Source organism: Podarcis melisellensis (assembly GCF_964234715.1).
Source record: "Podarcis melisellensis genome assembly, chromosome: 3".
In the NCBI taxonomy this organism is placed as follows: domain Eukaryota; kingdom Metazoa; phylum Chordata; class Lepidosauria; order Squamata; family Lacertidae; genus Podarcis; species Podarcis melisellensis.
Window position 1 is genome coordinate 71,840,456 of NC_138530.1, and position 17,448 is coordinate 71,857,903.

The window sequence follows — 17,448 nt, forward strand, 5'->3', positions numbered from 1 at the left end:
TGGGGCCACCCCGAAATAAGAGTGGTTTCTATGTGACTAAGGGATTCCCTAAGGATATCATGGGATATCCCTAATTCTTTCAAATTTAAAAGGAAATAAGGATAATACTGTCCAAACATTGGCTGATAGGGACCAGGACCTTTGAGCATAGAGGTAAGAACATTTCGGAGCACCTCATCTCTCTGTCTGGAGAGGGAGCTTCCAGGCTGAACACCAAGAGAAAGTCCTCTCTTTGTTTGACAGGAGCAGACACTGCTATCCAATCGCAGCTGTGCTAAATTCTTGGCTTTCTCTATTGCTTTTTATGGGTAGCTGTCAATTCCACTGTGGCAGTGACAAAGTAGCTTGGCAGACTCTGTGAGTGACTGAGAACAGCTGAGACATGAAGTGTTAGGATATTGGTTGGAACAAACCAAACTAATAAAGGACATGTAAGAGAGCAGCTGAGACAATGGAGTTTGGGTCCTGTGATAACTTAACAAACTTCATGGCAGTAAAGGTTCCCATTACCTCCTCCCACCTGCAGCCACCTGCCTGCCGGTTGAATTTTGCCTAAAGGCCTATCCACCTTGCTGCAACAGAAAGTTGGGATAGTGTTAAGAACTGTGTGGCTGCAGGTAAAGGTAAAGGACCCCTGGAGGATTAAGTAGCTATTTATCTACTTGCTCTGATAAGCTTTCGAACCGCTAGGTTGGCAGAAGCTGGGACAGAGCAATGGGAGCTCACCCAGTTGTTCGGATTCAAACTGCCAACCTTGTGATCGGCAAGCCCAAGAGGCTTGGTGGTTTAGACCACATCACCACCCGTGTTCCATGTAGGTGCAGAGACTATTGGTGCTAATGACTTGTGGGCTCCCAGATCTCAAGAACCATCTATTTTGTACTGGCATGGTGTGAGGTGGCAGGGTTCTGTCACTGGGCCAACCCCCAAAGGGGTGACTAAAGTCTTGCTTAAAATGACAATGAGCCTGAAATCCCATGTAACAAGTTGCAGCAGCATAAGTTCTCAAGTGGCCTACAGGTACATTTTCATGTCCAAAGGGATCCTTATAGGTTCTTCTTTATGTCCGTTGATGGAGGGAGAAAACATAACAGAGCAAAAATAGTTGTTTAGTTATTCCTGCTTGATTTTTTAAAAAAAGGATTTGAGAGGTAGGAGGGAGCATGCAAAAGCACATTACTTATATCCGGTGATCTCCATTTTCTCAGACAAAGGGATCATTTCACTTACTGATTTATTGTGTTCCGTGAAGTCTTCGTCAGATCCAAATTAGGACTTGTAACATGCAATTTTCTCCTCCATTGCTTTTGATTGTCTTCTTGAAAAGTCTCTTTACACCGGATAGGTTTTCCACAGCTTTGTATACTCATGTCTTTATTACAGAAATATATTTTTATTACGCAGAAAGCAGAGATGCACAGGTTTCTCAAATCATTCCTGAGCTCAAGAGATACAGAAGCCTTAGGCAGAAGGCAGAGCCCTTACACTGGATCTGTGTTGTGGAAGGGTGGGGTAGCAATTCCATTCAGGTTGCATTTAAAAGCAAACCTCCCCTATTTGCACTTTCTGAAACAATAAATGAACCAAAACACAGCTATCCATCAGAATTTCACAAGGCGCTGCTCCAACCAAAAAATGTGTATTAACATGCATATCTTGTTTTTATTTTATTCACTTAAATATTTATACATCACACTTTCATATAAGGTATAAAAAATCTGGGTTCAACTCAAAAACACAACCTTACAGTAACACCAGTAAAAACAATCAATAACATATAAATAAAAATTGGCTGGTAGAAGATTTCCACAGGCCAGTCTGAACAATGCAGTTTTGAAAAGACATTGAGAAGAAAGCAAGAATGACTCCCACTGAACTTCTGTTGGCAAGGAGTTCCACAGGGCAGGACCTGCCCCTCTGATGACTTAGTTTCTCATAAAAGCCAAACAAATCTCAGAGGTATGGAGGACCACCTAAAGTGCCCCATGAGAAGATCTCAGTGGCCTAGGTGGAGCACAAGGAATGAGAGAAAGTGTACATGAAAATACATAGTGAAAATAACACAAACTGCATTATATTTAGTCAAATTTACATACAAAAATGTGCATATTAAGAGAAATGTACACCAAAATGCTAATGAATTTTTAAAACAATTTTTGTTGTCTGAACAATCACCTCATTCTTTACAAAGTATTTGTCTGGGGATGAGATTACAGATAATAGTAATTTCAACATGGAGACTTTATAGTTCTCCCTAGCCTAGAGAGTTGAAGTTCTGTAGTTTGAAGGAAGTACTACCATTTGTGGTAAGAACAAGTGTTCTATGTGGGGCTAACTTGGGGGTTCATTTGGCAGTGCAGAATGTGGCGGATCAGTTGCTCAAGGTGGCAGACTCCCGTCAATATGCAACACCCTACTGTCAGGATTTGCCCTGGCTGCCATTCTGCTACCAGACCAAGTTCAAGGTGGTAGTATAACATGTAAGGCCCTGTACCACTCAGGATCAGGTTACTTGAGAGACCACTTCATCCCTTATGCACCTAGTAGGTTGCTGCAGTTTGCAGGAGAGTTTCTCCTGCAAGTTGTTATTGTTACAGTATTAGCCTTTATTGGCATAAGTTTAAACAATAAAATCATACAAAGTCATCCAAATACATTAATACTCCAAACTCATGCAATATATAACAGTCTAGAGTTCCAAAGTTCCAAAGATTTCAGATGCCTACTCTGCAGACTTTTAGTGTTCCTGTTGATACATGACAGGTGCCCACTACCTGCACTTTCTTGAAGGAACTGGAGACATTTTGGTTCCAATGGGCTTTTCCAGCTAGATAAATGGCTCCTTCCCCCATGTGTGTCTATTTTGAATAGTTGTAGTTTTAAATGTATCTGGGTTTTGCTTGTGTATTTAAACTATTTCCTCCTTTTAAAAATTGAACATCACCCTAGAGAATTGTATAGAAAGCAATCAATAAATCAATAATAAATACAAAAACAAAACTCATTCCACTTTCCGCTGTATTGATTTAGTGAATCAAAAGGAATGCTATGTGCAATCACCATAGGAGGTTAGCGTAGGGTTGCCATATTTCAAAAAGTAAAAATCAGGACACACACAAAATGAAGTTTTTCAGCTATTTTGGGAGGAATTTGCCCCCAAAATCAACACTTCTGATATTGGCTGCCATACACCCGGGTTTTCCCCGACATTTTAACCGATTGCTAAAAATTCCGCCTGGATGCCAGTTTTGATGGATGAATCCTGGCTATGTCCTGGAAACTCCAGACATATGCCAGCCCTAGGTTATCGCCCTCCATTTCTACTTGTAACTGTTGCCATTCCCTCTGCTTTCTAGTTAGCAGATGGTCCATTTTTTAGCCTAAACATCTGTCAAACACTAGACCAGTCTCTCCCAACTTCAGATGTTTTGGACTACAACCCCCAAGTGAGTCAAAGTGCCCTTTGCTAAACACATTTCATGTTCTCCTTATCTATTGATTACAAAACTATCTTGTAGCTCTTATGGTAAAGATGAGAGATATTTAAATACATATGCATCTCTCCCCCCCCCCTCACCCCAGTATTGCTGTTGGCCCCTGTGAAGGTGTGGTGAAATATATTTACAGGAACTTTCATTTCAGTATGATATGTCTATACCTGTACCTACTTTAAGCACACAAGTTTCAGCTAAGTGGAATATTTCTATTCCAATAAATTCATTCCAGTCTTTACATGCTGTGCCAGGAATGGCGTTTGAAAGGGCAGGAGAAACGCTTTTGAAAATGTAGATTTCAGTCAATTGACTTTTAAAATGTACCTTTTCATATTATCTGTTGTCATATTACTTTTTAATGGGTAATAAATAGGGGCATAAATTTTGTTGTCAGGCAGTGACAGGAAAGTGATGGGGGAAATAAGATGAAATACAGTATTTAGCTTTCTGCATAAGTGTTTGACAGTAGCCCTGGCTTTGTGCTTAGAAGTGCGCTCAAGGTGTCTAGTTTATAAGACCACTCTTAAAGGATGGATTGGTCCTTCTTAGATTAGAAATGACACAGTAGGAGACATACTATTAGGGCAAAGAAGCAGTGGACCTATCTACACTGCCAGTCCCTGTCCAAACCAGATCACTGTTCTGTTTCTCTTCTCCTCTCCCTGGAGCTCCTCTCCACTGTTCTGTTTCTTAAAGAGAAAGAAAGGGAAGGGAATATCCCTTTGTGCCTGCTACAGATTCACTGTTTGAGCTAAGGCTGGAATTGTAGGGGAAATGTCATAGTCTGGGATAATTTTTATGTATGTAGATCAACCCATGGCTCATTGGTTCCCTAAAACCCTAAAAGTTTGCCATATGAACCAATCCAGACTTGCAACCATCATCTGAGGCCCTTCTTTGTGAGAGGTCTAGAGGGCAAAAACACAAGAACGGGCCTTTTCTGTGGGGACTCCCCATTTGTGGAATACTCTTGCCTGGTGCCATCATTACATATATTTAGGCACCAGGCAAAACCTTCCTCTATAACCAAGCCTGTGGCCTTTTAGAATGGGCAGGATGTTTTCAATGTCCTGCACCCTTGGTTTTAATGTATTTATGGACGGTTTTGTTTTGTTTGCTGGAAGTCGCTTTGATTTGCCTTGGGCAAAATAAACTGACTAACAAATTTAATAAATGATAAAAAAATATAATTGGTTGCGGTAAGTAGGTAGTTGCTTCTACGCTATTTTGCAGCTCTCTTTCTTTTTTGGGGTTTGATTCTGATCTGTAGCAGACCCAATGCTTTGTATTTGCATTCTTGAACACACACACACACACACACACACACACACACACACACACACACACCAAGCCCTTTCAGATATTCTGAGTTGATTTTATTATTTGTTGTTCTCTGCTTTCAGTACAATGTAGGGACTCCCCTTCTTTTCACACCCAGAGCGATCATGAGATAGCTGCTGAATAGCAAACATTTCGTTTAAAAGCTAATGGATCTGAAATTTCCCAGCAAACCTACATTTGTGCGTGCATTTGTTCTACAGCATCTTTTATTTTGTCATTTGCAATAAATGGAGGGAAACCAATTACTAGCCGGAATGTAAGGTTCGTTCTCAGAAATGGTGCAGAATGCTACATCAACATTGTGATGTAGGTATGAACCCACAGCATAGTTGGGAGATCAAACATCTCATGGGAACTAGGCAATAATGACATTAGATAACACAAGCATTCGCTTTTACTATCAATGCTGGCATGATCCTATTATAGTTACAGATACTCTGGCTCGTCTATGTCTCTAAACATAACAGGTAGGATTATACGTTGATTCCTAAGAACAAGGAGGGCTCATAAAACAGAATTTCCCATGTCTTCCTTTCTGTTGTACTTTCCTGTGGGGATCCCTGGGAATGCTGTTGGCTGTAGCATGCGGGTAAAGCTGGAGTGGGGAATTAGCAAAAATCAGGAGCTGTCTCCTGGTGCAAGAGAAAGTGTCCTCTGCTTAAGCAAGCAGCCATTGTAAATTAGACCTACTGTGGCCCCAAATTCTGGGACATCACCATTGCGAAGAAGCTTACACATCAAATCCATGTCATTAAGGGACAAGCCGAACAGGATGCCTTTCTTTTTCAGAATGGAATATTTATCTCTTTCATGTAAGACTGGCAGTACAAGGGCTAGTCCAAAATGCAACAATTTAGAAAAACAATTCATGATTTAAGTGTCTAGGGAAGGATAATCAGTTCACACTAACGAAGACTTATGCCCTTCTGTCTGACAAATCTGATTTGTCAAATTTTTAAAACACACACATGCCAAAAACTGGATGGGGGTCTAAATCTCTGCTTGTTGTGCAATGACTGCATTACCTAAGGGTTCCCTTCGGCATGGGGCTAATATGGTGCAAATATGGATACATTTTTATTAAAGCAAAATAAAAAATGGCTTTCACACTTGAGGTGTATATTTTTGTGATTAAATGAGTAAACGGTTTTAAATATTGTGTTTTAATGTTGTAACCCACTCAAGGACCTAATGGTAAAGGGTAGGTAACAAACAAACCAACAACTGCAAGAGAGTTACACGTGTGCAGCTAAGGGTCAAATGGTAAATGACAACTTTATGTCAAGGGTTCCCAAGCTCTGGTCCATAAACCACTTGTGGTCTGCAAGTTTCATTCAGATGGTCCATGGTATGTCTGTATTAAATATTCTCATTGATTTTTAATATTTCTTATATTGGATTTTATTGTAGCCAACTTCAAAATCTATAGAATGCAAATTGTAATACAATAAATACAATATATGAAGTAAAAGAAGCAAAAAATACAATTAAAAATAATGCAGCATCTAGCACAGCGCAATACAATTGCTAATGCAGGCAGAAAAATAATTAAGTGGTCTGCTAAAACCACCAGCAATTTTCAAGTAGTCAGTGTGGTCTAACATTCCAGCATTGCACTTTATGTAAGAATTTTTTACATCTGCAATGGAAAAGTTATCTTTTCACAAATAAGCAATACTTTGATAGACCTTTCCTAAGATGTAAATAACTATGCCTTGAATTGCATAATGTTTTGTTTCTTGCAACTTCAATTGCGTTATACATTAACATTTTAGTTCCATTCCCTATATTCCTTGAAAGCATTAATGTGTCTAAGAATGAATGTGATACTGTGGTAATTTGCTGTAGTGTGGGAGTTTAAAGAGCTCCAATATGTAGTATAATAAAAAAGATTCTGCATGTGTTTTCATTACCCAAATTGGTTCTGTCTTCCAGCTGAAATCTCGTGTTCTAATGACTCCTTTAGCGATTTCCCCACCAAGAAGCACCCCGGAACCTGATATTAGCTCAATCCCACAGGATGCAGCTACAATCCCCAACTCAGCGGCTCCACAAGCCCTCACAGGTATGTGAAACGAAACAGTCCATCAGAAAAGGAGTATTCATTTATGGATTTATTTAAAGGATTTCTAACCTGCTCTTCAACCAGATCCCAGGGATAGAGGGGAATTCAATTCACTTCACTTTCCAATATAATATGTGAACTAAAAGGTGGCTGCGTTCTCAATTTGCACCTCTGCAAATTCTGTGCTGCAGTGCTCCAACCAAAATAATGTACCATAATGTGTGCATTAGGGGAAAACGTGCACAAAAATATGCATTTTGGTGAAAATAGCATACAAAGATGCATTCAACTGGGGAAAATTGATTCTAAAAATGTACATATTAGGATAAAGTGCATGCAAAATGCCCAGCTTTAGGTAAGATAAGGACACAACCCCCCCTCCATCAAAACTATTTTACTGAACTTTAAAAACCCACTATCCTATACATGCTTTGAGCTGTACTGTTCATCAGTGATTCTTGTTTAAGTAAAGCAAATATTTGAACTCCAAAGACAAGTTATCAATTGTTTGCTGGAGATCTATCTAGATTTCTTCTTCATTCTCTTTATATTCTCAATTTTGTTTCCGGCTACCGTGTCTGTACATGATAGAAAATCAACTGCGCACACATAAACAAAGCACACCCCAGCTCTGCCTTAAGAAACACTGTGTCACTCATCGGTAGGAAGCAAAAATCTGTGCTGTTTTGTATTAATAAATCTGTCATCAGATCTCCGTAATGCAGTTCATGTCCTTCGTTCGTGCTTGTAATGGTTTCTCCTGTTTGTTTGTATGGCCTTTTGATGGCTTGAAGTGCTATGTAATGCTAACTATTATTGCCATTATAGTCCTATTTACCCAGAATAGATTGCTTTGAGTCTTTTTATTGTTCAGCCTGAGTGGCTGTTAACACTTCAAGCACTAGATTTTCATTATGGTGTGATACTAACTGTATATTATCCCCAACACTGCTCAGCCATCATCCACGTCCTTCGCTCTGTTATAATTTCTTTTGTCACCTATCTGATTTCTGTCACAGGGTAATGCTATATGTTCTGAAAGATGACAACTCTAGCACGCTTGCAGCCAGCAATAACAATGTGTCTTACTTTAGGCTGACTCACACAATCCTATAAAATAAGCACGCATGCCAGAAAGACTGGAACCTCTGCTATCCCTTAAAACAGGAAGGTTCCGGTATGTAAAATGTTAACAGGGATTCTCATGCTACAGAGACCTAATCGTCTTATAAACCATGTTATTAATCCGTGCAACAATATGTAAAAGCTGGGTTGTCCTTTTAGCCTCAACATTGTCCTCTATTGAACATTTAAGTACAAGGAGATAAAATATATGTTGATAGATTTCAGCATAAGTATCAAAGATTGGTTTTCTTTTTCCTGAGCAGTTCATTTTAGTGGCCTCTTAATTAACTAATTAACTAACTAAAAGGTTTTTGGGCTGCTTTATTCAACAATGTCCTCTCAAGGTGGCTTACATACCTAATTCAATAAATCACAAGCAACAATAAAATAATATAATTGAAACACACCACAAATTAAACCTCTTAAAAGTACAGACCCGTAGGATGAGATGCAATATAGTTTGAGGTTTGCACTCATACCGTTGGGCTTTCCATTCTGCTCCCTGCATGCCCCAAAACATTGGTCCAGGGCATCCTCCAGAGAAGATATTGAGGTCACATGGGGAGGGGAGCTCGGGTGAGGGAAACTGAAGGTTAACTGTGTGCAAGCTGGAGAACATCCTTGAATATTGCCTATATCCTTAAAGCACTTTATGGGAGAAAGCTTTTGTGCTTTCTTACAAGAAGATTTCTCACATACTAGGAATGAGGTGTACCACTACCAGAACATGAAATATGACTTTTCAAGTAAGTTAAAAAAAAACCAAATAAACTTCTTTTATTAGTAAACTGCCTTTCATCAATAAATTCAGTTTTGTATTGTGCAAATGACAGTATTCTCTAACCATATTCTTATCTGTAGACCACTGCATTAATTTCTCCCCATTTCAAATGCTTGCCTTACAACACAGTCCTATGCCTATTTAGTAGCGGGTTCAGAGGGGCTTATTCCCAGGAAAGAGGGTTTAGCACTGCAGCCTGAATTATATGTCCAGTGAACAGCGGATATCATGATGAAATATAGTGCACACTGAACCTTCAGCCTGTTAATTAATTCCTTACGGTTTGCTATCTCTTCTCAGAACACAGCTTAGGTCAATTTCTGTTTCCTTCACTCTCAGATAAGAGGTTTTTTAAAAAGTGGATTTATGGATTTCAGAGAAATCTGCCATGCAGAACTGTGCAAACTCTTCTTTCTTGAGAATGTAAACTTTAAAATTAGCCTTGAAACAACTTCTGCACAGACACTGGGAGCAAATATTAAATACACCAAAATTATCCAGGATAGGGTTACACAAATACTGGTAGGCTTAATTCTCAATAGTTGGGGGGGTCCCTGAAGTTCAGCAGGAAATATGCTTAGCCCTCCCCTTCAATGGTTTTTTGCCACTTTATTTTCTCCTCTAAATGAACAGTTGGCATTCACTCCTGTGGATTAAAGTTCAGTGTTGCAGGAAGATTAAAACTCTTAAAAACATTTGTTTGTTTTTTTGTTTTCAAAAAAAAGGTTGAACAAATGTCACAATTACTTGTAATGCATTCTGTACTGATTGTTCTAAATGTGTACCTTTTAATACATAAAACTTCTGTCTAAAATGCAAACCTGGGAGTGAAGCACCACAGGTGTACATAGGGTGCCTCATGGTCTTTATAGTCAGCACCTAGCATCTTAAGCAGCTGGAGGAGGGTCCCATGCCCAAGAAGGACCAACCTCTAAACCAGCCTCTCCCCTCTCCCATAAAGCTGGTTCTGTGACCCACCTGCTATTTTAATTCCCTACAGTGTCTCAGAACAACACTATGTCAATAGTACTGTGGGTAAAGTGCTGGGCAGCTAGCAATCACCTACCAGAGATATAAAATATTACTACCTGAAGGTAAGTGCAATGGGAGCCCCCACAAGAAGAGGGCGTCTCAAACCCGAGCTAGCCCTGGATCCAAAACACTATCTTGTCCTATTATTAGAAGCAGATAAAATGGCAATTCAAAAGCTGTTTGCCTTTGCTCAAATCAGTGCTGCCAGACCAAAAATATGTTTCATTTTCTTATGGGTTTTTTTCCTGGGACAACTAGTGGAAGCCACCCAGAGTGGCTAGGGCAACCCAGTCAGATGGACAGGGCACAAATAATAAAATTATTATTAGCTGGGTCCTCCATCATGGAGGGCACATGTTGCGGTGAGATCACCAGAAACTGCCTCACTGTTGTGGGGTGGGACTGTTTGAATGTCCACAATGCTCCATTGGTTGCCTCTCTGTTGCTGGGGCAGAAAATTGGTCAGTTGGGTTGGCTATTGGCTGCTGAGGGGCTACTTAAGCTGCTGCACATCACTGGAGAGTTTCACTTTCTTGCGACGTGCAGCGGATCACCCACCCTCCTCTCCCTATATTTAGGGTTGTTCTTATGGTCTTGCTATCCCTGTCTAGGGGTCATCTGTTTTGGAGCAGGGGCCCGGTAGGAATTTTGCCATTTGGCTGATTGGCTGATGCCACTTGGTTTTTGCCTAGTAAAGGTAAAGGTACCCCTGCCCGTACGGGCCAGTCTTGACAGACTCTGGGGTTGTGCGCCCATCTCACTTAAGAGGCCAGGGGCCAGCGCTGTCCGGAGACACTTCCGGGTCACGTGGCCAGCGTGACATTGCTGCTCTGGCAAGCCAGAGCCGCACACGGAAACGCCGTTTACCTTCCCGCTGGTAAGCGGTCCCTATTTATCTACTTGCACCCGGAGGTGCTTTCGAACTGCTAGGTTGGCAGGCGCTGGGACCGAGCAGCGGGAGCGCACCCCGCCGCAGGGATTCGAACCGCCGACCTTTCAATGGGCAAGTCCTAGGCGCTGAGGCTTTAACCCACAGCGCCACCTGCGTCCCTGGTTTTTGCCTACCGTGTAGCAAATCATCACAACTTCATAAGGTTGGCAATTAGGTTAGGCATTTGGTTCAATGTTTGGGGGGAGGGGACGTGGTTGGCTGTGCCTGCCCCTCCATTGCTGCTGCTAGGGAATTCCGTTAAAGGAATCCAGGGGCTCGCCTTTTTTGTCTGAATCCTGTCAAGGGGCTAGGGCCATGCCAGAGCCCTGGGAGCATCTGGGGTGAGCTGTGAGATCGAAGGAGTTATCACTCCCCCAGGATGCTTTCCCTTACTGACACAGTACTTTTACTGCCACCATGCAGGTTCAGGTTGTCTGAAACCAATACCTAAGCAACCGCTCACATGCTGTAATCAATAAAGTTGTGGCCAAAGTTTAATGCCAAAAACCTTAAACTAAAATCTGTGTCTATTGTGTCTTCATTTGGGGGTGGTTTTGGGGGTCTTCACACGTTGTTGTTGTTACAGTGACATCTTTCTCCTTTTGTTCAGTCTGCATTTATGTCAACAAGCAAGCAAATGTGGGGCCATACCTTGAACGAAAGAAAGTGCAGCAACTTCCAGACCACTTTGGACCTGAGCGGCCTTCGATGGTGCTACAGCAGGCAGTTCAGGCATGCATTGACTGTGCACACCAGCAAAAGACCGTCTTCTCACTTGTCAAGCAGGGCTACGGAGGTGAAATGGTGTCAGGTGAGAATGTATGTTGTGTTTAGGGTAGCCATATGTCTTCTTTTTCCAGGGCACATCCTCTTTTTTCACTGGTATGTAAAATGAGAGTCGTTATAACGATCCATAGTTAAAAGTAGAATTCGGCAAAGGTGTCCTCTTTTTCGTTCTTCAAAACATGGCAACTCTAGTTATGTTACACTTGTCTCTGTACTTAGAAGCAGTCTTTTGTCTAATTCCAGCTGATAAAAATGAGTGATTAAAGGGATTCACTTTAGATGATGGATTACAATCTGTTTTGCACTCTTCCACGCAAGCTTTTTTGAGCATGAGCTTGTCTTCAAACATGAAATATATAATAGTTTTCTAAGCATGCACCAAGCGTTCTATGTTGCATTCTTCAAAGTGGACTGCATGGCTCCCTTGGAATTCTGTTCCTTCCCTGTGTCTGTGAGGGGGGAAGCATTTGCCACACCCTCCACCCCTGCAAGAAGAGGAGAGATGGACTCTGCTGCAGGGGTAACGTGGGCAACCAAATGGGGTGATTTTCCCTGTAGGGGAAAAGTGGAGATCCAGCAATTTAAGCCAGTTCCACCCTGCACTCTTCCCTCTTCTCATTGAGGGGACTGAGAAGGATTTTTGGGGGAGAAACTAATTGGCCTGTGTCACATCTTTTTCTTCTGCTTCACACTTTTGGTTGTTGTCTGAATATGGCTAATTGGCATTTGTTCCAGGTTTATGAGTGGATTTTGGGGGGAAATCCAGCTAATATCAGAGACAGAGTGGTGTTTGGGCCTGTCAGGTGCATTGGGGTGAACACTGGCCAATGGGGCCTAGGTGCACAAGGAGCGTGCAGCGAGGCAGGAGGAGTTTCCTTGGGCTTTGCTGCTGGATCACAGCATGTAGCTGGCAGCTGGTTCAGGAGATGGGGGAGCTGAAATCCTCCCCTTAATCTGCATCAACATCCAGACTTCATTGGTTTTGGTTAATTTGATCGAATTATTCTGCTTGGCATTGCACTTTGCATTTGGTGATGGTTGAAGGGGTGGCACTAGATTTAAACTTGAAATGCATAATTGTTTCCCAGATGTATCAAATTTCATTCCAATATTTTAATGTTCAATGGAGCTGTTGCATTAAAAGCAAGAAGAGAAGCAAATGGAATGCTGAGTGATAAATTACAAACTAATGGTGTTACTTTGATCCACCGGTAAGGTTACTTGCACGTGACAATTTATTGTTGTCTCGGCGCTGTTCATGCATGCAACATTTTCATAGTTATCATAAGAAGTCCTCTTCAAAATGCCACCTCATATTCCACCCACCCAATATAATATACTTTTACTGTTACTATGGGTTATTTAGTTATGTATTGGATTTTCTGCATAAATGGTAATTCGAAATTAAATGAGAAAATAATACAGGGTGGAATTGTTATGAGGATGAGGTTGTGTGGATGCTGCACAAAGCTTGAGTGCATGAGCAGTACCAAGTCGGCAGTCAACTGCCATATGGAAGTATCCTTAGGGCACAGTCACTTCCTCATATTGTGAGGCAGGACCTCCACAAGAAGTTACGGATGTGCTCAGGCTCCTTCCTGGCTCCTTTCCAAGCCATGTGTGTCTTGCTTTGACAAGTAGGTGAAGTGATTGCTTGAATGACTAAGTAGAGTAACTAAATGAGCATCAATTACTGCTGTTCTGAATCATTGTTCTTGCAAGGTAATTGTCGCACACTGTATGTTTTTGTATTTAACGTCCATCTGATGAGGATGTCACCGGGGATGGGGAAACTGCAGTCCTCCAGATCTTGCTGGACTCCTGCTTCCATCTACCCCAGCCAGTTTGGCCATTGGTCAGGGAGGATGGGCGTTAGAGTTTGATAATAACTGGAGGGCCACAGGTGCCCCAGCCCTGCTCTATACTCATATGTATCTGCCAACTGAGGATAGACTCTAGTCAATCAAAGTTTGTGCTGTAATAAACTTGCCAGTCCTCAATGTGCCACAAGACTCTTGTCTTGGACCTCCTGGAGAATGCTGATAGTTTCTGTGAGGCATAGGCGCCGACTCCATGGGGCTTGAGGGGGCCCGAGCCCCCTCAAAAATTCGTTTGGGGGGGCTCCGCCCCCCCAATAATCTCCGGCGCCCCTCCAGCAGAGCGCCATCGCCGCCCCTCCCCCAGCCCAAAATGCACAGGGAGGGGCGGGCTGCATGCCTCCTGCCCTCCCTCCCGAGCAAAAGCTCCACCCAATTTCCTTAGGAGCTGATTAATAGGCGCAGCACGCTCTCCCCTATTCGCTCACGAGGAGGCGGCGCCACTTTATTTGCATATTCATGAGCTTATTTATTATTCATGAGCTTTCCCGGGCCCCCCCAATATTTTTTATAAGTCCGCGTCCCTGCTGTGAGGAGGATAGAGAGAGAAATAATGGAAATGTTTAAGCCTCTATGTTAGTTGACTCAAACATTTACAAGATTTTTGCTTTGTTTTTGTTTTTAAACTATGTAATAGTTACTTGGAAATTAGGCATTAATATTTTTAGCTGAATTTACTAAGGAAAAGGTGAAGAACAAATACACGTTAAGAACTATTTAGTTCCCTGAAAGTGGATGTAGATAAAACATGTTTGGCAGTTGTGATGGGACGATGAGCTGCTTGTGCGTAAAATGCAAGTCCCTCAGAGTTTGATCAGGTTTTCAAACCTCTGCCTGTGACGGAGCCCCTCCAGCATGGCTGCGTCAATCACTAGTAGAATCCGAAAGTGGCTGCTTTCGGAAACGTTTCCAACATAAAAGCTCCTTAACGGAAACACGTCGTCTGGCCTCTCGGCGTGACAGTTTCCGTCGAGGTGTGGGTGTCCCTATAGGAGGTCCTGAGACCTCCCCACTGGTTTCGCTTGAAGCGTCTCTGAGCCATCCCTCCGACTCACTTTCCCTTGGAGTTCTTGCTCGCCCTCTACTGGTTCCCTCTTCCGCTGCTACTGCTCTCTCAACCTCAGGGAGCCTTTGCACCTGCGGCGCTTTAGATGTCAGTTCCCTGACATCCACCTCCCCTCCAGGGCCCCCTTCACCCCCTCCCGTCTCCTCTCCTACTGGCGGTGAGGAGGTAAAACCCCTGAAAGAACCTCCCTCATCTTCCGACGTCGCGAACACTTCCTTCCACTTGTTGCTGTTCCTACTCTCTAGGTACTCTTCGTCATCAGAGTCCACTCCATCTTCCAACTCCGACTCCGCGAACCCTTCCATTTCCTCTTCCTCATCGGTGGTGCCGAAATACTCCCTCCTAAACCTTGCTATAGGCTGAGGTTTCCTCGGGAACCTTTGGTGGAACGTTTCTGTTAAAACCTCGTCATTGACTTCCTCTGCACTTACCCAGGTGTTTTCTGACTCCGGTTCCCCTTCCCACGCCACCAAATACTCCACCTGATTACCCTTCCACCTGGAATCGAGGATTTCCGCTACATGGTTGCGGCGTTCCCTCTCTTCCAAGGCTGGTCCCCTGACGTGCTCCCCTTCACGTCCCCCCCTGTATGGTGACAGTAACGACCTGTGGAACACTGGGTGCAATTTCATGTGGTTGGGTAATTGGAGTTTGAAAGCTACCGGGTTGACCTGCTGAATCACCTCAAAGGGTCCCAATCTTCTGGGCCTCAGTTTCTTACAACCCCCTTTGAACGGCAACCCTTGGGTTGACAACCACACTTGATCCCCCACCCTTATGGTTTCACCTTCCCTTCTGTTCTTGTCTGCCTGCTTCTTATATTGTGCCTTGGCCCTTTCTAAGTTGAGCTGGAGCTGCTGATGGATGGCTTCCATCTCTTCTACAAAATGTTCAGCCGCTGGAACGCTCCATCTCTCCCCTCCTTCCCCTGGAAATGCCCTGGGGTGACACCCGTAATTAGCCAAAAAGGGACTCATCCCTGTGGACACATTCTCCGCATTATTGTAGGCAAATTCTGCCAACGCCAACTTTTCGACCCAATCGTTCTCTCTGTCATTGACATAACACCTAAGATATTGTTGAAGAATGCCATTTGCCCTTTCCGCCTGCCCGTTGGTTTCAGGGTGCCGGGCAGTTGAAAAATTAACTTCCACGTGTAGCAAGCTCATGAGCTTCCTCCAGAACCTGGAAGTAAATTGTTTGCCTCGATCTGAGATCACCCTCGAGGGAGCCCCGTGCAACCTAAAGATATGTTCCACAAACAACTTCGCCGTTTCTTCCGCTGTGACTGCATGTGAGCATGCTACAAAATGGCACATCTTAGTTAACAGGTCTACTACTACCATAATGGCTGTTTTCCCCTTGGACCTTGGCAGATCCGTCATAAAATCTATTGATATCGCTTCCCAAGGCCGTTCTGGTGTGGGTAAAGGTTCTAATAACCCTGCCGGCGCCCTTCTTTCCCCTTTGGCTCGCTGACATTGGTCACACCCTCTTACATACTCCCTTACATCTTCCCTCACCTTAGGCCACCAAAATTCCCTGGTAACCAACCACATGGTTTTGTGTTGCCCAAAATGTCCCGCCGTGGGGCTATCATGCAACTGCTTGAGTACTCTCCCCCTCAATTCACCTTCGGGTATATACAGTGCCCCTTTGTAATACAATGCCCCATTTCTTTCCTCAAAACCTCCGGGGCTCTCGCCCTCCCTCCTGAGACCTCTGAGCTTATCCTGGGCATATTCATCATTTTCCGTTTCCTCCACCAGTTCCCGTTGCCCCACCAGCGCCGCCCCACACACCCAGCGGTCCTCCGGGATGACATGTCTCTCTTCGATCACCTCCTCCCCTTCCCAATATTCTGGTTTGCGTGAGAGCGCATCCGCCCTGACGTTTTCTGGGCCTGGCACATAACAAATCTCAAAGTTAAATTTGGAGAATTCCTGTGCCCATCTCACTTGTCGTTGGTTGAGCACTCGAGCTGTTCTCCAATACTCTAAATTTTTGTGGTCGGTGCACACTTGCACCTTGTGTTGTGCCCCAATTAATAAATGTCTCCACCTCCGGAATGCTTCGTGAATGGCAAGTAGTTCCCTGTCATACACCGTGTAATTCCTCTCGGACTTATTCAGTTTCCGCGAGAAGAATGCACACGGTCTCCACTCCGACGCACTCCTCCCCGGTTGAAGAAGGACCGCCCCTATAGCCCGGTCGGATGCATCTGTTTCCACTCTCATGGGTTTTTGTAAATCCACATGCAGAAGTTGTTCTTCCGAGGCGAAAGCCCTTTTCAGTTCTTCAAAGGCTCGATCCGCCTCCACCGTCCAAACAAATTTCTTCTTGCTGCTGAGGCAGTCGGTGATGGGCGCCGTCAAGTGGGCAAAGTTCTTGATGAACTTCCGATAAAAGTTCCCAAACCCCAAGAATCTTTGCACGTCCTTCTTGGTCTTCGGTGTCTTCCATTCCAGTACCGCTTGAACCTTGCCTGGATCCATGGCCAATCCCTTGTCTGACAAGCGGTACCCCAGGAATTCCACCTCCTTGGTATGAAACTGGCACTTCTCCAGTTTCACCCACAGCTGGTTGGCTTGCAGCCTGCCCAACACTTCTCGAACGTCCCTCACATGCTGTTCCTCATCTTCCGAATACACCAACACGTCGTCTAAAAAGGCCACACAGTTCTTGTAGAGCAAAGGTCCCAGAACGTGGTTTATAAAAGCTTGAAAACAGGCGGAGCCCCCTTGTAGACCGAAGGGCATAACGAGGTATTCAAAGGCTCCCAAAGGGGTAAACATGGTGGTCTTCCATTCATCTCCCTTCCTTATGCGTATCAGATTGTACGCCCCCCGCAGGTCCAGTTTTGTAAAAATCTTTCCCTTCCTTACTCTGGTCAAAATGTCGTCAATTCGGGGCATAGGGAAAGCCAGGGGCTCCGACACTGCATTGAGGC

The 17,448-nt window shown here is 43.6% G+C and overlaps 1 protein-coding gene across 3 annotated transcripts in view; it reads left to right on the forward strand.

Moving 5' to 3' along the window:
• Nucleotides 1-17,448, forward strand: part of SCML4 (Scm polycomb group protein like 4) — a 79,725-nt gene that overhangs the window by 37,949 nt on the left and 24,328 nt on the right. For all 3 annotated transcript variants that reach the window (XM_081904663.1, XM_081904662.1, XM_081904661.1), the window contains 2 exons: nucleotides 6,771-6,900; nucleotides 11,380-11,580. In XM_081904663.1, the coding sequence (XP_081760789.1) occupies nucleotides 6,771-6,900; nucleotides 11,380-11,580 (331 nt within the window). The remainder of the gene's footprint in view (nucleotides 1-6,770; nucleotides 6,901-11,379; nucleotides 11,581-17,448) is intronic.